Source organism: Anomaloglossus baeobatrachus, chromosome 8 (assembly GCF_048569485.1).
Source record: "Anomaloglossus baeobatrachus isolate aAnoBae1 chromosome 8, aAnoBae1.hap1, whole genome shotgun sequence".
Taxonomy (NCBI): Eukaryota; Metazoa; Chordata; class Amphibia; order Anura; family Aromobatidae; genus Anomaloglossus; species Anomaloglossus baeobatrachus.
Genome location: NC_134360.1, coordinates 2,610,683 through 2,632,369, shown reverse-complemented (window position 1 = coordinate 2,632,369; position 21,687 = coordinate 2,610,683). Strand labels below are relative to the sequence as shown.

The window sequence follows — 21,687 nt, the reverse complement described above, 5'->3', positions numbered from 1 at the left end:
GGAACACAGGCTAATACCAGGACACATGCATGGATACAGGAACACAGGCTAATACCAGGACACATGCATGGATACAGGATCACAGGCTAATACCAGGACACAGGCATGGATACAGGAACACAGGCTGATACCGGGACACATGCATGGATACAGGAACACAGGCTAATACCGGGACACATGCATGGATACAGGAACACAGGCTAATACCAGGACACAGGCATGGATACAGGAACACAGGCTAATACCAGAACACAGGCATGGATACAGGATCACAGGCTAATACCAGGACACATGCATGGATACAGGAACACAGGCTAATATCGGGACACAGGCATGGATACAGGATCACAGGCTGATACCAGGACACATGCATGGATACAGGAACACAGGCTGATACCAGGACACATGCATGGATACAGGAACACAGGCTGATACCAGGACACATGCATGGATACAGGATCACAGGCTAATACCAGGACACAGGCATGGATACAGGATCACAGGCTAATACCAGGACACATGCATGGATACAGGAACACAGGCTAATACCAGGACACAGGCATGGATACAGGAACACAGGCTGATACCGGGACACATGCATGGATACAGGAACACAGGCTAATACCAGGACACAGGCATGGATACAGGAACACAGGCTAATACCAGAACACAGGCATGGATACAGGATCACAGGCTAATACCAGGACACATGCATGGATACAGGAACACAGGCTGATACCAGGACACAGGCATGGATACAGGAACACAGGCTGATACCGGGACACATGCATGGATACAGGATCACAGGCTGATACCGGGACACATGCATGGATACAGGAACACAGGCTAATACCGGGACACAGGCATGGATACAGGAACACAGGCTGATACCGGGACACATGCATGGATACAGGAACACAGGCTAATACCGGGACACAGGCATGGATACAGGATCACAGGCTAATACCAGGACACAGGCATGGATACAGGAACACAGGCTAATACCGGGACACATGCATGGATACAGGAACACAGGCTGTTACCAGGACACATGCATGGATACAGGAACACAGGCTGATACCGGGACACAGGCATGGATACAGGAACACAGGCTGATACCGGGACACATGCATGGATACAGGAACACAGGCTGATACCGGGACACAGGCATGGATACAGGAACACAGGCTAATACCGGGACACATGCATGGATACAGGAACACAGGCTAATACCAGGACACAGGCATGGATACAGGAACACAGGCTAATACCAGAACACAGGCATGGATACAGGATCACAGGCTAATACCAGGACACATGCATGGATACAGGAACACAGGCTAATATCGGGACACAGGCATGGATACAGGATCACAGGCTGATACCAGGACACATGCATGGATACAGGATCACAGGCTAATACCAGGACACATGCATGGATACAGGAACACAGGCTGATACCAGGACACAGGCATGGATACAGGAACACAGGCTGATACCGGGACACAGGCATGGATACAGGAACACAGGCTGATACCGGGACACAGGGATGGATACAGGAACACGAGATGATACCAGGACACATGCATGGATACAGGAACACAGGCTAATACCGGGACACATGCATGGATACAGGAACACAGGCTAATACCGGGACACATGCATGGATACAGGAACACAGGCTAATACCGGGACACAGGCATGGATACAGGAACACAGGCTAATACCGGGACACATGCATGGATACAGGAACACAGGCTAATACCGGGACACAGGCATGGATACAGGAACACAGGCTAATACCGGGACACATGCATGGATACAGGAACACAGGCCGGTACCAGGACACATGCATGGATACAGGAACACAGGCCAATACCGGGACACATGTATGGATACAGGAACACAGGCTGATACCGGGACACATGCATGGATACAGGAACACAGGCTGGTACCAGGACACATGCATGGATACAGGAACACAGGCCAATACCGGGACACATGCATGGATACAGGAACACAGGCTGGTACCAGGACACAGGCATGGATACAGGATCACAGGCTGATACCAGGACACATGCATGGATACAGGAACACAGGCTGATACCGGGACACAGGCATGGATACAGACTCACAGGCTGATACCGGGACACAGGCATGGATACAGGAACACAGGCTAATACCAGGACACATGCATGGATACAGACTCACAGGCTAATACCAGGACACAGGCATGGATACAGGAACACAGGCTGTTACCAGGACACAGGCATGGATACAGGAACACAGGCTAATACCAGGACACAGGCATGGATACAGGAACACAGGCTGATACCGGGACACATGCATGGATACAGGAACACAGGCTGATACCGGGACACATGCATGGATACAGACTCACAGGCTGATACCGGGACACATGCATGGATACAGGAACACAGGCTAATACCAGGACACATGCATGGATACAGACTCACAGGCTGATACCGGGACACAGGCATGGATACAGGAACACAGGCTAATACCAGGACACAGGCATGGATACAGGAACACAGGCTGATACCGGGACACATGCATGGATACAGGAACACAGGCTAATACCAGGACACAGGCATGGATACAGGATCACAGGCTAATACCAGGACACAGGCATGGATACAGGATCACAGGCTAATACCGGGACACATGCATGGATACAGGAACACAGGCTAATACCAGGACACATGCATGGATACAGGAACACAGGCTGGTACCAGGACACATGCATGGATACAGGAACACAGGCTAATACCGGGACACATGCATGGATACAGGAACACAGGCTAATACCAGGACACATGCATGGATACAGGAACACAGGCTAATACCAGGACACAGGCATGGATACAGGATCACAGGCTAATACCGGGACACATGCATGGATACAGGAACACAGGCTAATACCGGGACACATGCATGGATACAGGAACACAGGCTAATACCAGGACACATGCATGGATACAGGAACACAGGCTAATACCAGGACACAGGCATGGATACAGGATCACAGGCTAATACCAGGACACAGGCATGGATACAGGATCACAGGCTAATACCAGGACACAGGCATGGATACAGGATCACAGGCTAATACCGGGACACATGCATGGATACAGGAACACAGGCTAATACCAGGACACATGCATGGATACAGGAACACAGGCTGGTACCAGGACACATGCATGGATACAGGAACACAGGCTAATACCAGGACACATGCATGGATACAGGAACACAGGCTAATACCAGGACACATGCATGGATACAGGAACACAGGCTAATACCAGGACACATGCATGGATACAGGAACACAGGCTGGTACCAGGACACATGCATGGATACAGGAACACAGGCTAATACCGGGACACATGCATGGATACAGGAACACAGGCTGGTACCAGGACACATGCATGGATACAGGAACACAGGCTAATACCAGGACACATGCATGGATACAGGAACACAGGCTAATACCAGGACACAGGCATGGATACAGGAACACAGGCCAATACCGGGACACATGCATGGATACAGGAACACAGGCTAATACCGGGACACAGGCATGGATACAGGAACACAGGCTGATACCGGGACACAGGCATGGATACAGGAACACAGGCTGATACCGGGACACAGGCATGGATACAGGAACACAGGCTAATACCAGGACACATGCATGGATACAGGAACACAGGCTGATACCGGGACACATGCATGGATACAGGAACACAGGCTGATACCGGGACACATGCATGGATACAGGATCACAGGCTAATACCGGGACACATGCATGGATACAGGAACACAGGCTAATACCAGGACACATGCATGGATACAGGAACACAGGCTGGTACCAGGACACATGCATGGATACAGGAACACAGGCTAATACCGGGACACATGCATGGATACAGGAACACAGGCTAATACCGGGACACATGCATGGATACAGGAACACAGGCTGGTACCAGGACACATGCATGGATACAGGAACACAGGCTAATACCAGGACACATGCATGGATACAGGAACACAGGCTAATACCAGGACACAGGCATGGATACAGGAACACAGGCCAATACCGGGACACATGCATGGATACAGGAACACAGGCTGATACCGGGACACAGGCATGGATACAGGAACACAGGCTAATACCAGGACACATGCATGGATACAGGAACACAGGCTAATACCAGGACACAGGCATGGATACAGGAACACAGGCTGATACCGGGACACATGCATGGATACAGGAACACAGGCCAATATCGGGACACATGCATGGATACAGGAACACAGGCTAATACCGGGACACATGCATGGATACAGGAACACAGGCTGGTACCAGGACACATGCATGGATACAGGAACACAGGCTGGTACCAGGACACATGCATGGATACAGGAACACAGGCTAATACCGGGACACATGCATGGATACAGACTCACAGGCAGATATCAGGGCCCAGGAATGGATACAGGATCACAGGCTGGTTTCGGGACACATGCATGGATGCAGGATCACTGTTACCAGGATCCAGGAATGGATACAGGAGCACAACCGGGTACATGTGTCCCTACGAAGGTAGGGACTGCCAAATTAACCCCCCAAGCAATTGGCGTCCCAGGCAAAATTGTCTGGGAGCTAATGATCCCCTTCGTTGAGAAAGGCCATCACGTGTACACCGCTAATTATTACACCAATATCCCCCTTTATAGATCCCTCCACGCTGGAAACACTGGGGCCTGTGGAACAATCAGAAAACAGTTGGTCTACTATAACAGTTGGTGTCCAGACGTCTGGAGAAAGGGGCGTCCTGCTCACTGGTAAGTGACAATCTTCTTGCCATAAAATGGAAAGACCACAAGGACGTATTCATGCTCACCACATTGCATGCGGACACCACTGTGACGGTCAGCGACGGAGACCACCAGGGCCAAAGAAGCCGCTGTGCGTGGCAGGCTATGTACATGGGAGGTGTAGATCTGTCTGACCAGGTGCTCCAGCCCTATCTAGTGAAGCAGGAAACAAGGGCCTGGTAGAAAGCAGCAATCGATCTCCTATGGGCTGCTACCTACAACAGCTTCATCCTTTATAAAAGGTCGCAAGCACCACTCGCTATCCTCCAATACCAGGAGAAAATTATTGAGTCTCCTCTTTGACTCTGAGGCTCAGGAGGCAGAGGATGTCTGGAGACTGTCCGAGCGCCATTTTATTCACCCCATCGCTTCTTCTCCCACCCAAAGGTATCACCAAAAAAGATGCTGTGTTTGTAGAAAGCGCGGCACAAGGAGCGATTCCCGGTACTGCTGCGCCATGTGCCGCTCACAACAAGGCCTTTGTATCATCCCACAATTATTGGCATTAATAAATTACACCAAACTTGTGGGGTGGCAGCTTTTTTTTTTTGTTTACTTTTATATTTCTGCTTAGTGGGTCCCAATAATTTTTATTGGACTAGTAATAAAGAGAATATTTTCAGCAGTAAAACACATTTTTACCCCATTTCACAATTCTTTCCAGGACTTTATCATCACATAGTAAACCATTATTCAGACCAGTCCCGGCCCACGTCTGTAGACTCCAGAGTGTGGACCCCACTAATGTTCCTGAAAAGTCTGATCATTTCACAACTTTCCAGGACTTGATCAGTCAAACATTTTTTTTTACCATTATTTTATTTTGACTCTTATTTCCACTAGTTCTTGCTACACAGAACTTTGCATTTATCTTGGTATTACGGGCAGGATCATTTTGTTGGAGGACCTCCTCACAATGATGCTGTTCCGTATTTATACACTATGGGCTTTACTGCAGGGTTCTTACAGGACAATACTTTCAGAATTGTGTAACGGTTCGGTCGTTTTGTGCACATAGCGGTTCCTACCTTGGCGGGCAGGAGCCTGTTATGGTGTACCATGTCACTTGCCACATTTGTCCCTCATATAGGGATTGATGGAGCTAAGAAGGCATTGTACGACCAGTTATTTAGAGGATACACCTGTCCTTCCGGCCTTGCCGATGTTCTCTCATCTGTGGCACACACTGACGTTTGCCACATAGTGGCTGTTACTCCTCCACATGTGAACATTTTGCCCTTCAGTAAACTTTATTCTTCCTGCTACAACTGTTTTGTTACCAAGACCAAGTTTTCTAATCAGTAAATATTTTTTTAGGGGTGAGTGACTTTGAGAGTAATAATTCCTGGAAGGATTTTCTTGTTTGGCAGCTCCATGTCTCTGTAGCTTTGAATAGGTTTTGGGATTCCATCAGTTTTACCCTGAAGACCAAATGGTGCCCATTTATTATAGGCTCGTGCGTGTGCTGCATCCACTGCATAAAAATGGTGTCAAACTACTCCCTAAATAAACGCATTACAGGGTATAACGTACAAAGACATTTATGAGGTTTTTCTGTTGTTCTTGAAACCCAAAAGCTCTGCAAACATGAGGATGTATTCCAATTAGAGCCAAATTTGTTTTCCAAAATTCAAATATTGCCCCTTTCGTTTCAAGCTCTCCCATTTGTCCGTACAGAGTTTTCCGACCACATGTGGGGTATCACCGTGCTCATAAGAAAGTGGGTAACAAACTGTGGGGTCCACTTGTTGGCATTACCCCTTGACAAAGTGAGAACATTGATGCTAAAGTAATATTTTTGTTAAAAAAAAAAAATAAAATTTTCAACATGACAACCTAATGTTATCAAATTCTGTGAAGTACCTGTTAGTTCAAAATGCTCACTATACCCCTAGATAGAAGCCTTGAGGGGTCTAGTTTCCAAAATGGGGACACTTGTGGGGGGTTTCTGCTGTTTAGGTACTGTGACGACCTGGGCCCTGAACGTCTTGGGGCACGCGTCTGGCAGCGGGATCAAGACACACACGAGCACTTTGTCTCTTAAACAATCTCGGTGATTTATTCACATTCTCATAAACCACGCAGTGTAACAGGTCACAGCCACTCTCCCGCAGGACAACGTCTCACTGTCTGTTTAAACTGCCGAATGTCCATACAGTTCGTTCTCTGGCATCAGCCAGTAAAGTCCATGTGAAGATGTAATTTACCCTCTCACTGTATATGCTGTACAGATTCCTATTTCAAGCTGGGTGCATTGTCTTATTTGAACTACTTCTGTGTACATTTCTATTGTTGTAGGTAATCACCCCCCTAAAATGCAAGGTTATATCCTCTTGAGGCACTTCCATCCCTGGGAGTAGGGGGAGGTGGGCCTAGAGTCCAACTAGTGTAAACTCTGCTTACCTGGGAGATTCAGGCAGAGTGAGCTGAAACTTGAAGGGAGCAGGAGCTCCAGCCTGTGTGGCTGTGGACACGGACGGAGCTAGGCCTGTGTGGCGGCCCGTGGGATTGTGTGGAACTCTTTGGACTACTGTAAGGACGATTGCTTTGTAATCCGGTCCGAGGATTGTCGGGAAGGGCCCCCGAATCTGTTTTACGTGGACTTATCGTGTGCTGTTCTTGCATTCCTGTTAAGAAACCTGTTGGATCGTCCCTCGGCCTCGTCCATCCTTTGCTCTGTTGTACACCCCCGTCACAAACTGGTTGGCAGCGGCGGGATCAGAGCAGAAGAAATGGAGGACAACAGCCAATCGACGTCTGAAACCAGAACCTCAGGATACAGGAACTGGACTGTGGCGAGTCTACAAACAAAGGCCCGTGAATTAGGTGTCGGCTACAAAAGGACTCTCTAAGGAGCAACTAATTGAGGCATTGGAACACGCTTGCCTGCAAGATGGCACCGAGGAACAATTTCCACAGCAAGGGGAGCAAAGACGGGAGCCGGAGGTGAATACCCAAAAAAGTCAATGGGTTGTGTGGTACAAGGAAAAGATGGCACTGCTTGGAGATGAGGCCACCATAGAAGATAAGAGGGAGGCCATGCGTGGAGCTGAAGAGAAGGAGCGCAGGATGGAGGAGATGGCATTGCTGGATAAGCAGCTCGCTGTGGAAGCCGCGAGAGGTTCCAGACAGACTGTAACCCCAGCACCCATCATGAGGGAACTTCCCAGAGTGTCCCGCAAAGACTTCAAGCAGTTTAATGAGGCTGCTTGTGACATTGAGGGCTTCTTCCAGGACTTTGAGCATCAGTGTCGATTAATGGAAGTCCCAGAAAGGGAGCGCGTCCGGCATCTGGTTGGGCTCTTAGAGGGTGGAGCTGCTGCAGCCTATAGAGCTATGGACCATCGGTGGAACTGTGAGTATGCGGATATTAAACAGACTATTCTAGAACATTATGCTGTAACGCCAGACACTTACAGGACTCAGTTCCGTACTCTAGCATGTGATGAGGAAGTGTCCTTCAAGATGTATGCCCACAAACTCAAAACATCTGTGGCATCGTTGGTTGGAGGCAGAGGAGGCCTTAACCTTGGAGACCGTCCTCCAGGTCCTCCTAAAAGAGCAGTTTTACTTCAAGTGCCCCGCTGAGATCCGGGAATGGGTGCGTGAGAGAAAACCAGCGACAGTGGAGGAAGCTGCTGCTCTAGCTGATGAGGTGCTCACCATCAAGCCTCAGTGGAGGGTTCTGTTGGAGGATGGAGAGACGCCTAACAGCTCCACAACACCGGATGCCCCCAGTTATTCTGTCCCCATTGTTCCCCGTTCCTCTAAGCCACCACATGTTGATACCCGTGTTAATGTGCCTCCAGTTGCTTCTACTGCACTTTCTGGAATACGCCGGGGAGAGGAAGTAACAGAGCGCAGGTGTTATGTTTGTAGGCATCCCGGGCATTTGCAGGCCTCATGCCCAGCCAGGCCATGGAGGAATCATCCTCAAACCCCTACAGCACCTTCAGGTGGGAGCCGGCCTCCAAGTTCCCCTACCCCTTACCCAAGAGGACGCCTTGGATGGAGGGAGACCCAGCTCAGATGCTATCAATGTGGACAGCCAGGGCATCGGCAAGTCTCCTGCCCAGCTGTTCAAATGAGGACTGATCCTGCGCCCAATCGGATTGTTAATTATTTACAGCCCAGCGCCATGGAGGAAGATGTGGCACCGCTATGTGAGGACTGGCCTAGTGACTCAGCCCATGTTGCACCACCAGGAGTTTACGGGGTGCGACCTGCAGTTATGACGACTTCTGCTCATCGAGGTAAGCACTTGCAGGAGGTTGTGCTGGATGGACAGAGACTTGTTGGATTTTGTGACTCGGGTGCTTTCCTCACACTGGCTGATCCCCGAGTGGTTCGGCCTGAGGCAATCCATAGAGGACCTGGGATTGTCATTGAACTGGCTGGTGGACAATGGAGGACTATTCCCACAGCCACTGTGGATCTGAGCTTTGGTTTTGGGGTCAGGCGATGTGTGGTTGGGGTGATGGGTGGTCTGCCTGCAGCTGTTCTCCTGGGCAATGATGTGGGAGAGCTACGATGCCAATTCGTGGCTGCATGAAGCCACATGTAAGTAACGCTCTGCCTGTGTGTACTTAACCAGTGACCTGTAGAGGTCCCTAGTACGTACACAAGTTGGGAGGGGGAGGGATTGTGAAGATGTAATTTATCCTCTCACTGTATATGCTGTACAGATTCCTATTTCAAGCTGGGTGCATTATCTTATTTGAACTACTTCTGTGTACATTTCTATTGTTGTAGGTAATCACCCCCCTAAAATGCAAGGTTATATCCTCTTGAGGCACTTCCATCCCTGGGAGTAGGGGGAGGTGGGCCTAGAGTCCAACTAGTGTAAACTCTGCTTACCTGGGAGATTCAGGCAGAGTGAGCTGAAACTTGAAGGGAGCAGGAGCTCCAGCCTGTGTGGCTGTGGACACGGACGGAGCTAGGCCTGTGTGGCGGCCCGTGGGATTGTGTGGAACTCTTTGGACTACTGTAAGGACGATTGCTTTGTAATCCGGTCCGAGGATTGTCGGGAAGGGCCCCCGAATCTGTTTTACGTGGACTTATCGTGTGCTGTTCTTGCATTCCTGTTAATAAACCTGTTGGATCGTCCCTCGGCCTCGTCCATCCTTTGCTCTGTTGTACACCCCCGTCACAGTCCACCTTTGTGGGGTGTTACCTGCCAGTAGGTTTGCAGGCTGTCAGTCTGCCTCCATCCAGTCCAGGGAGACTCTCACACTGGGCTCAACATCCCGGCCCTTGTACACGTTCCAATTCCTCACAGCCTCAGTGGTTTCTGCAGCTCCCTGACATTTCAGAGCCCTCACTAGCTCTGTATGCATAGGATCTCCTGCACATGTGCTCCAACCAAGATGGCTCCCACCAGCACACAGAGATCATGTGACAAACGACAGCTCCATTAAATCCCATGAGACACACCTACGTATGGGAGGTATGTGGATGGTCAGTCCCGCCCATCACTTCTGACCATCCCATGAACCCAGCCCTGAATGTGTACAACAATCCTCATGGAACTACAAGTCCCAGAGAAACATTCCAGGTTCAGATCGCAGAGGATTTCCCCCTCTGTGACACATACCGGCCATCTACCACATTGCATCCTTACATACCCCCCCCCCCTCTGTTCCAACTTGTAGGGTGGAACACTCGACAACCTACAGGGACCCTGAGACAGGGCATTAGGGAAACCATACCCCACCAGTCGAATGGGCCCTCTACGAAAACTTTGAGTTTCCGCTCTTGACCGACCATCTGCCACTGTCAACAAACCCTCCTCAGTGAACCCTCTTCTCAGACACGTCCGCCGGTCCGACATATCGTTCCACAACTGTCTCCAACGGTCAGTGAGGTAGTGAGACACCCCATCAGTCAAAACTACCGTGCGGCCTGACTCTGCGCTAACCAGTCCACTAGAGGGGCTATTGTCCAGGTACCTCACAACCGAGCAGACAGGAGATCTCCCATAACTAGACCCTGCACACTCTCTGTTTGCCAATCTACTATGGCCTCTTCTCTCATGACGTCTTAGGTCACCTTTCCATCTCCGCCTTTTCCCACCACCACTTTTGGCTATGGACCAGTCACTCCCTCCGTCTTTTCTTTTAGATTTTGTCTTAGAGGGCTTGGACCCTTCAGAGTCTGTGCCATAGCCTGATTTATACGTAGGTCTTCTATGACCTTGGCTCCTTTCCCTACAGGACCTACTTTCCTTGCCAGTGACGGCAACACGTTCATCAGGTGGACCACACTTCTCTGGGCCCTGGCCCGAAAGCGGTCGTGACCTCAAACTCACTTGACAAAAGTTTCTCTGCAATCTTCTGTCTTTCAAGATCCATTTGCTTTAGTTCTTCCAGGTATCCCAGGCGGTATTCTAGGAGAACTCGTACATTTTCAAACACACTCCTTTGTTCCCGCCATGACACATGGAACCATACCAACTTCACAGGGTAACCTGGCCAACTTCACAGGGTAACCTTAAGTCTTACTCTCGTCACACCGGATGTATCAACCATCTCCTGCATGACTTTTCCCATTTCTGCCAATCAGTTTCTTGACAAGTTCTCTGGGCACTTGTGTGACCTCTTCCACAAAGTCCAACAGCCTTCGAGCTGTTTTCACTGCTTCAGTTTTCCCATAGATTTGGAATGTTCCACTGTGTTCTTCTAATTCAATCGCTGTAATACCTGGAACCTTCCTAGCTTGCTGAATGTTACTTTTCAGCGCTCTTAATGCGAGCCCAATTAATGATTTCTTCACCACCACAACTTCCTGAAATTCTGCAGTGAGCTGTTTCATACACTCAAAGCGCCTGGTGTCTTCTTCCATCTGTGTCGAGATGAGCCATTTCGTGCGAAGACACTGCAGGTGCATGTCACTCAGGATAGCCACCCGCTTCTTTGTGACATTACTTGCAGAGCACACCACCAACCGACAAGTCTCTGGGCAAAATACACTTCACAGGCCCCTACAGCCTTCTTAAACGTCTCATGCATCGACTTCTGGGCACAGGCTTTTCTTAGGTCTTCGGGCACATCTACCATGCACTTAAAGAATGGACAGGTTTCTTGACCTTCAAGGAAATTAGACCATTCCTTTGGTCTCTTGCATCTATCTTTTTCTCTCATGCACGGCTCCACCTCTTGAGTTACACACTCTTCCGGTTCAGCTCCAGCCTCAGAGCCTTTGGGTTTGCTATTGTTGTTAACCAAGACCATCTCTATGTCTTCCATCTTGGTCTTACCAGGCAGGTCACTCAGGCTATCAGTTCCTGATAAGACCTCTGGTCCAGACTTCACCTCATCAGAGACTCTTTTCACTTTTGCAGCACCAGCTGTCTCTTGGGTCTTCACTGCGTTACCTTCAATTTCCTTGCAGGTCTCTGCAGTGTCACCTTCAGTCCTCTTTTTTCCTGCAAGGGTGTCACACCCTTTAGCGTGGTACTCTGTTCCTCTTAGACCTTTGGCCCAGTTTTCACCCTTCATCACCCCAACACTGGGTAATTTACCGGTCTGCTCATCATGACCTCTATGGATTTGTACTTCACCAACTTTCTCCAGGATTCCTTGTCCTGTATTACCCTCTAGGATTTTACCTCCTACAGCGCTCTCGTCCGACAGACCTTCTGCTTCATGCTTGGAATCTATAGGAGACACCACCATTACTGCTTTGGTTGGCTCATTTTTTGACATTTCACCCTGCTGATGTCTGTCGTTACAATGTGTCAGTTCAGTTTCTGATTCCTCTTTCTTGTGTAGGACATCGCTGTCTGACTCTACCTTAGCAGTTGCTACTGGCAACGTGTTTTCCTCGACCAGGTACTTCACTTTCTCTGCACCCTCAGACGGTATACCTTGCACGACCTTTCGGCGCTTATTACGTCTCCGGCGTCTGGAGGAGGTTTTACCCTTCTCAATTGTCTGTACTTCACTGCACTCTCTTGTCACCTTACTAGAGTCAGTGTCTTTACTGGAGTCATCATCACTCCCCCTGGTGTCCTGGACTATCATGTTCCCACTTAACCAGATATCTGCCTCCCTTTCTGGAGCTACCCCGTTTTTAACGGTCACACTATTGGTTATTCCCTTAGCTCTTATGTCACTAAGTTGGGTCCGTCCATTTTCTTTGGTCACCCCTAACTTAGGACTGTCAATTTTAGAAGGTACTATCTCCTCCTTACCACACATAACTCCACAACCAGGACCCCGTTTCACCTCCCAATGTGTTAGGGTTTCCTTTGGGCTGTTCTGGCTCTTACACAAGCAACCGGATACGTCCCCCTGCTTCCACAAGTGCACAAATAATTTAGAGTCCCAACCTATAATAATTGGGTGCAGTAAATCTGAGACTACACCAACCTCATGAGAACCACTGTCCCTGGCTGTCTTAATGACCACGCTGGATACCGGGTATTCTGTCTCATTATTGTGGGTGCAGCCGACGTGGATCTTCCTTCCAGGAATCAAGTTGACATCAGAGGTGGCCCTCACCAGGGTCACCAAGCTCCTTGAGTCTACGACTCCTGTTACAGATTCCCCATCCACTTCCACGGAACACAGATGTGGCTTCTCGTCGGATGGGTGGTCTATACTGCAAACCGGACACTTGTGGCATGAACACTGTTGTCCCTGGCTACAGTCCATCTGCGCCACTTCACCCTTGGATTTGGGATGCTCTGCACCATTTTGGGGGACCACCGCTTTCTGGGACTCCTCCCCCTTTTGGGCATCCACCACTTTATGGGACTCCACCCCTTTATGGGACTCCACCCCCTTATGGGCAACCACCCCTTTATGGGCAACCACCCCTTTATGGGCAACCACCCCTTTATGGGCTTTCTGTGGCTTCCTTGCAGTGTCTTTAAATCCCAGTTCACACCGTTCCCCTTTATCTCCCTGGGTACCCTGTGCCCGTACTGGCCCCAGAAGGGAACTCACAAACTGGTCCACTGCTGCCACATCTCTGCGCACTGACAGCTCCTGCTGTCCACACACAAGGAACTGGTACAGCTCCTCCATAACGTCCAGGCTTGCGGCTCCACTCATGGTCGCTCAGCTTTCCCGCAACTTCGTGGACCCGCCGATCCACCGCAAGCTGCTTGAGTGCGCCGTCAATTTTCGTGGACCCGCCGATCCACCGCAAACCGCTTCAAAAAATTTTTCGTGGACCCGCCGATCCACCGCAAACCGCTTCAAAAAATTTTTCGTGGACCCGCCGATCCACAGCAAGCAGTCCGTATTCACAGGAATATGTCCTAGGCCGTTGCCCTTAGCAACCAGGCTGCATTGCCCTTAGCAACCAGGCTGCGTTGCCCCTAGCAACCAGGCCATATGCCCGCCTTCTCCACCATAATGTGACGACCTGGGCCCTGAACGTCTTGGGGCACACGTCTGGCAGCGGGATCAAGACACACACAAGCACTTTGTCACTTAAAGAATCTCGGTGATTTATTCACATCCTCATAAACCACGCAGTGTAATGGGCCACAGCCACTCTCCCGCAGGACAACGTCTCACTGTCTGTTTAAACTGCTGATTGTTCATACAGTTCATTCTCTGGCATCAGCCAGTATAGTCACCTGTGTCTGGGGTGTTACCTGCCAGTAGGTTTGCAGGCTGTCAGTCTGGCTCCATCCAGTCCAGGGAGACTCTCACACTGGGCTCAACATCCCGGCCCTTGTACACGTTCCAATTCCTCACAGCCTCAGTGGATTCTGCAGCTCCCTGACATTTCAGAGCCCTCAGTAGCTCTGTATGCACAGGATCTCCTGCACATGTGCTCCAACCAAGATGGCTCCCACCAGCACACAGATCATGTGACAAACGACAGCTCCATTAAATCCCATGAGACACACCTACGTATGGGAGGTATGTGGATGGTCAGTCCCGCCCATCACTTCTGACCATCCCATGAACCCAGCCCTGAATGTGTACAACAATCCTCATGGAACTACAAGTCCCAGAGAAACATTCCAGGTTCAAATCGCAGAGGATTTCCCCCTCTGTGACACATACCGGCCATCTACCACATTGCATCCTTACAGTACCTTAGGGGACCTGTAAATGCAACATGCTGCCCCCAATCTGTTTAAGCCAAATTTGCTTTCCAAAATTCAAATATAGCTCCTTCCCTTCCAAGGTCTGCCGTTTATCCAAACAGAACTTTTTGACAACATGTGAGGTATCGCTGCGCTCATAAAGTGGATAACAAACTGTGTGGTCTAATGTTTGGTGTTACCTCTCGAAAAAGTAAGAAAATTAGTGCTAAAGCAACATTTTTTAGATAAAATGTTAATTTATTTTTTTTTTCATTCCACATTGCTTTGGTTCCTGTGAAGCACCTGAAGGGTTAATAAACTTCTTGGATGTGGTTTTGAGTACTTTGAGGGGTGCAGTTTCTAGAATGGGGTCACTTTTGGGTATTTTCTGTCACCCAGGCCTCTCAAAGTCACTTCAAATGTGATGTGATCCCTAAAAAAATAAAGTTTGTAAATTTTGTTGAAAATATGAGAAATTGCTGATAAACTTTGACCCCTTCTAACCTCCTAACCCCCAAAAATGTTGTTTAAAAAAATTATGCTGATGTAAAGTAGACATGTGGGAAATGTTATTTATTAACCATTTTGTGTGACAGAACGCTCTGGTTTAAGGGCAGAAAAATTTCAGTTTGAAAATTACAAAATTTTCTAAATATTGGTCAAATTTTAAATTTTTTTTCACAAGTAAAAGCAAAAACTATCGTTCTAAATTTATTACTATCATGAAGTACAATATGTCATGAAAAAACATTCTCAGAATCACTGGGATCCGCTGAAGCTCCAGAGTTATAATCTCATACATTAACCCTGGTCAGAATTACAAAAAATGGCCTGGGGACAAAACTGGCTTTGTCCTTAAAGGGTTAAATTAAGAAATCTGCCCTGAACTCAAAATATCAGCAAGAAGCTGCACGTGGTCTGTGGGTTGGACACAGGAGGGAGCGGGCAGCATTGGCCAGTGACGGGTATATAGGGAGATGAATGTTACAGTAGCAAAGCCAGTCCCCTTCTCTGTCACCGATTGTCACAATGGATTAATAGATAAGCCGCCTGGCTTACACATTAAAGTGACCAGCCAGCCTCCTTCATTCACCTTACTGATCATGTGCTGACACAGAAAGCTCTTTTTTGTGCTTAAATAAAGCCAGAGGTGGGGATGCTGGGACTTGTAGTGATATCGTGATGCCAGAGCAGGTTTTATAGGGGTATTCTTAAGCTGTGTCTTGAGCAGCTGAGAGCTCTGCCATCTCCTCACTTCTGGTCTCTGGGGACAGGCTCTTCTTCTTGAGTGACAGCTCTGGTGAGTAGCAGAGCTGTAGCATTAGGAGAACTATAAAGCTCAGCACAAGCTCTGCCATCTCCTCACTTCTGGTCTCTGGGGACAGGCTCTTCTTCTTGAGTGACAGCTCTGGTGAGTAGCAGAGCTGTAGCATTAGGAGAACTATAAAGCTCAGCAAAAGCTCTGCTGTAACACATTCAGCTCTGTGGTCTGTTCTGTGTCTGCACTGTATCGATTATTTAGAGATATAAGAGTATCTGTACAAACGCTCTGCCCGGGAAAGAGAGAATCGTGATTAGGAGACCTGCTCTGGGAGAAGCCAATCCTTGGGTTTGGAGATTTTACAAGATTTATAACAGCATCTTGTTAGGAGCTGAGGGGGAAGGAGGTGAGCAGATAACTGCTACATAGAAATGAATGGGCTGGATATAGTGGCTGCAAATTAGGAGTTAATCCCTCTCCTGGAATTTAGCTACTGCGCATACTCGGCCGAGCTCCATGGAAACCAGCTGTTCATTATGACAGATAAAGGCAATTTAATAAGTTGTGAGTCCCCTATAATGGCAGTTTTTTAGTCAGTTCCATTCTTTTGCAGTTTACACTTATTAAACTATTTTTTCCAAGATGCACAATTGTTGTAGGCCCCTATTTGTCTAACATTGAATTCCCCTGCCCCTGATGACAGCCGGTGGTAGCCGACGCTCTTATCTTGTGGGAACAAAGGATCAAGCGGGTAAAAAAACGTAACTCTGGATCACCAGAGGGCGTCCGGACATCCTCATCACCGATGGGCTCAGATTACTCATTTTTTTTGGAAAATGTTAAGGAATTTTTGAGAACTTAAAAATGTTACAATTACGGGTAATGAAAAGTCCGTCCTCTGTTTGTACCCATGGGGTAAATAGTTAATACCCTCACCAAATGACTGTTCTATGGGCTGGCACTTATCAGATGCGGGGATGCTGGCGGACACCAGACGCGTATGTGGCGGTGCGTACTGTCAACCGCGTGTATGTGATCTGCCCAGCAGCAAAGCAGAGCGCCCACCTACAGACGCTGCCCCATAATACTCCATATCTGGGTACTGTTATGTTTTTGTATTGGATGCATGGCATCCTAGAAGGGTTTATTATTATTATTACCCTCCTTTTCCCTCTGTTTCTCCTCTTTCCTATCTTCTGGCTTCTTCGCTCTTTCGCTTTCCTCCTTTCTTGTGTATTTTTGTGGCAGCATAAAAGTAAAAGAAAACTGTGAACCCGTCTGACAATATTTGTGTTATTTTTTACTACATATATAAACAGTTTCTGGCGCTTCTGTAAGGCTTGGGTATAACCCCCTGAAGTCTTGCATGGCCCAGATGTTACATTACACTGAACGATGGTCTCACGCTCCAGTGTACAGAACGTGGCAGAGACCACACGACGCTCCACGCATAAATGCAGCTTCCATTACTAAACACCTTGCGGTGATTCCACAGTGCGGTGATTCCATGGAGCGATGATTGCATAGTGCGGTCCCAGCAGACGGGAGATTTTACTTGGTGAAGTACTAAAGTAAAGCAAAAAAGTAATCTTGTATATTGTGGACCGGGTATTACTGGAGCGACCTCTGTCTGTCCTGTAATCTGACATTCAGAACTTACAGCCTTTACTCTGCCAGACTTCACTGGATGCTGTGCTCAGAAAGGTCCAGCATTTCATCACTTATTTATTCCTTTATTTTCCCAGACAGGAAAACATCAGAGAAAGAGAAGTGTAAGAAGGCCTTGGGCATTGCACCACTTCAAGGAGAAAGGAAGTATTTGATGTTGAGCATTAACTTCATGCCGCTGCTTGCAGGTAAGTGCCGAGGACGGCCGATCTGTGAGGGGGGGGAGGTTTATGCAATTCTTATAAATACAATATACTTCATTGTTCCTTGTCAGCACTGACACCTTGTAACTGCGGCCGGTGTCACATTCCCAGTGACTATGGAGAGTATGGAGTAAAGTATAAAGAGGCCGTGTTCACACTGACACCTGGTAACTGCTGCCGGCCTCACATTTCCAGTGACTATGGAGAGTTTGGAGTAAACTATTGTAGCACCCCTCCGGTACCAGGTGCCACAAATGTAACCCGTGGAAACCCAAATCCCCAGAATGTCCGTGCCAGAGTAAATACACCAGCACCCTCAGGCCACTTACAACCCCAACACCAACCTGGGAGACTGCCTAGTAACAGGTAAAAGGGGAGGGCACTAATTGGATAGTACCACCCAGCCTGTAGGGAGAGACACAGTGAGGGGGAGGGGCCAGTGGTCAGTTGGAAAAGGCGGGTGGGAGTGGAGTGCAGTCTGTTGAAAGTCAGTCAGAATGAGGTGAAGAAGGAAGAGTCTGTCAGGAGAGTCTGGCAGAAGAGAGGGAGGAGAGGAGTAGTAGTCGGAAATAGTAGAAAGTGAAAAGTACTGAAAAGACCTGCAGAGACATCGGAGTGTGTAAAAGTAGTGAGAACTGTGGAGTACAGAACGGGACTTCAGGCACTGTGGGTTACCTGTGCAAGCAGCAGACTCCAGGTACCACGGAGGGTCTGTGGAAGTTCGGAACCAAGGCTCAAAGGACTCAGCACAAGGCGGGGTGCAGATCCTAGGACAGCGGGACACTTTATGGTCAGCTGTTAACTTCGCCGGGCGAGAAGATCTCCAGGGTCCATCGCCAACCTAAAAAGTCTGAAGCACAAGCAGCAAAGAGGGGACCTGGGACTGAACCCCTTAAATAGTCCAGGCTGCCTGCAATAGGACCAAGACAGAAACAGACGGGTTCCCAAGTAGCTCTAGGCCACGGGAGCCCATCAACAACAAGTGTACACGGAGGACAGCCAACCCGGGTCACAGCAGGCACAGAGAACAAGGGGAACGGGAACACCTGGGACCGGCACCCGTGGGTTCAGGTACCACCACAGCAAATTAAAGAAAGGTAAGTTAAACTACAATATTGGTGTGGACTGCTTCCTTGACAGCGTGCACTCACATAGACTGTTTCCCCACTACAACCCCCATCATCCACTGCTGGGGCCTGTCCCTGCTTGTGGAGGGCTCTAACCATCCAGGCTGCATCACTCCATCAGCCCCAGCAGCGGTGGCCCCAAATAAACCTGGCCGCACACAGCAAGTGGTGTAGTCGACAAAAACTCTTTTCATTTTATTTTCTTTTATTTAAAACCCCCTTTATTTGTTTTAAAAGACATCGCCAGGGTCATGGAACTGGACCCCGCCACGGCTGACGTCCCCGGACTAGTCCGGCCCGTTTCTGAGTCCCCTTGGGCGGGCGTGTCACTATAAAGAGGCTGTGTTCACACTGACACCTGGTAATTGCTGCCGGTCTCACATTCCCAGTGACTATGGAGAGCTTGGAGTAATCTATAAAGAGGCGGTGTTCACACTGACACCTGGTAACTGCTGCCGGCCTCACATTCCCAGTGACTATGGAGAGCATCAAGTAATCTATAAAGAGGCCGTGTTCACACTGACACCTGGTAACTGTGGCCGGCCTCACATTCCCAGTGACTATGGAGAGTATGGAGTAAAGTATAAAGAGGCCGTGTTCACACTCACACCTGGTAACTGCGGCCGGTCTCACATTCCCAGTGACTATGGAGAGTATGGAGTAAAGTATAAAGAGGCCGTGTTCATACTGACACCTGGTAACTGCGGCCGGTCTCACATTCCCAGTGACTATGGAGAGTATGGAGTGATCTATGAAGAGGCCGTGTTCACACTGACACCTGGTAACTGCGGCCGGCCTCACATTCCCAGTGACTATGGAGAGTATGGAGTGATCTATGAAGAGGCCGTGTTCACACTGACACCTAGTAATTGCTGCCGGTCTCACATTCCCAGTGACTATGGAGAGCTTGGAGGAATCTATAAAGAGGCGGTGTTCACACTGACACCTGGTAACTGCTGCCGGCCTCACATTCCCAGTGACTATGGAGAGCATCAAGTAATCTATAAAGAGGCCATGTTCACACTGACACCTGGTAACTGTGGCCGGCCTCACATTCCCAGTGACTATGGAGAGTATGGAGTAAAGTATAAAGAGGCCGTGTTCACACTGACACCTGGTAACTGCGGCCGGTCTCACATTCCCAGTGACTATGGAGAGTATGGAGTAAAGTATAAAGAGGCCGTGTTCATACTGACACCTGGTAACTGCGGCCGGCCTCACATTCCCAGTGACTATGGAGAGTATGGAGTAATCTATGAAGAGGCCGTGTTCACACTGACACCTGGTAACTGCTGCCGGCCTCACATTCCCAGTGACTATGGAGAGCATCAAGTAATCTATAAAGAGGCCGTGTTCACACTGACACCTGGTAACTGTGGCCGGCCTCACATTCCCAGTGACTATGGAGAGTATGGAGTAAAGTATAAAGAGGCCGTGTTCACACTGACACCTGGTAACTGCGGCCGGTCTCACATTCCCAGTGACTATGGAGAGTATGGAGTAAAGTATAAAGAGGCCGTGTTCATACTGACACCTGGTAACTGCGGCCGGTCTCACATTCCCAGTGACTATGGAGAGTATGGAGTGATCTATGAAGAGGCCGTGTTCACACTGACACCTGGTAACTGCGGCCGGCCTCACATTCCCAGTGACTATGGAGAGTATGGAGTGATCTATGAAGAGGCCGTGTTCACACTGACACCTGGTAATTGCTGCCGGTCTCACATTCCCAGTGACTATGGAGAGCTTGGAGTAATCTATAAAGAGGCGGTGTTCACACTGACACCTAGTAACTGCTGCCGGCCTCACATTCCCAGTGACTATGGAGAGCATCAAGTAATCTATAAAGAGGCCGTGTTCACACTGACACCTGGTAACTGTGGCCGGCCTCACATTCCCAGTGACTATGGAGAGTATGGAGTAAAGTATAAAGAGGCCGTGTTCACACTGACACCTGGTAACTGCGGCCGGTCTCACATTCCCAGTGACTATGGAGAGTATGGAGTAAAGTATAAAGAGGCCGTGTTCATACTGACACCTGGTAACTGCGGCCGGCCTCACATTCCCAGTGACTATGGAGAGTATGGAGTAATCTATGAAGAGGCCGTGTTCACACTGACACCTGGTAACTGCTGCCGGCCTCACATTCCCAGTGACTATGGAGAGCATCAAGTAATCTATAAAGAGGCCGTGTTCACACTGACACCTGGTAACTGTGGCCGGCCTCACATTCCCAGTGACTATGGAGAGTATGGAGTAAAGTATAAAGAGGCCGTGTTCACACTGACACCTGGTAACTGCGGCCGGTCTCACATTCCCAGTGACTATGGAGAGTATGGAGTAAAGTATAAAGAGGCCGTGTTCATACTGACACCTGGTAACTGCGGCCGGTCTCACATTCCCAGTGACTATGGAGAGTATGGAGTGATCTATGAAGAGGCCGTGTTCACACTGACACCTGGTAACTGCGGCCGGCCT

The 21,687-nt window shown here is 49.0% G+C and overlaps 1 protein-coding gene across 3 annotated transcripts in view; it reads left to right on the top strand.

Annotated features, from left to right (window-relative positions):
- CFAP92 (cilia and flagella associated protein 92 (putative)) overlaps positions 1–21,687 on the top strand; it is a 168,868-nt gene that overhangs the window by 83,343 nt on the left and 63,838 nt on the right. For 2 of the 3 annotated variants that reach the window (XM_075321247.1, XM_075321250.1), the window contains exons 5-6: positions 4,762–4,869; positions 17,957–18,067. In XM_075321247.1, coding sequence (XP_075177362.1) covers positions 4,762–4,869; positions 17,957–18,067 — 219 coding nt within the window. The remainder of the gene's footprint in view (positions 1–4,761; positions 4,870–17,956; positions 18,068–21,687) is intronic. The other variant, XM_075321248.1, reaches the window with a different exon arrangement.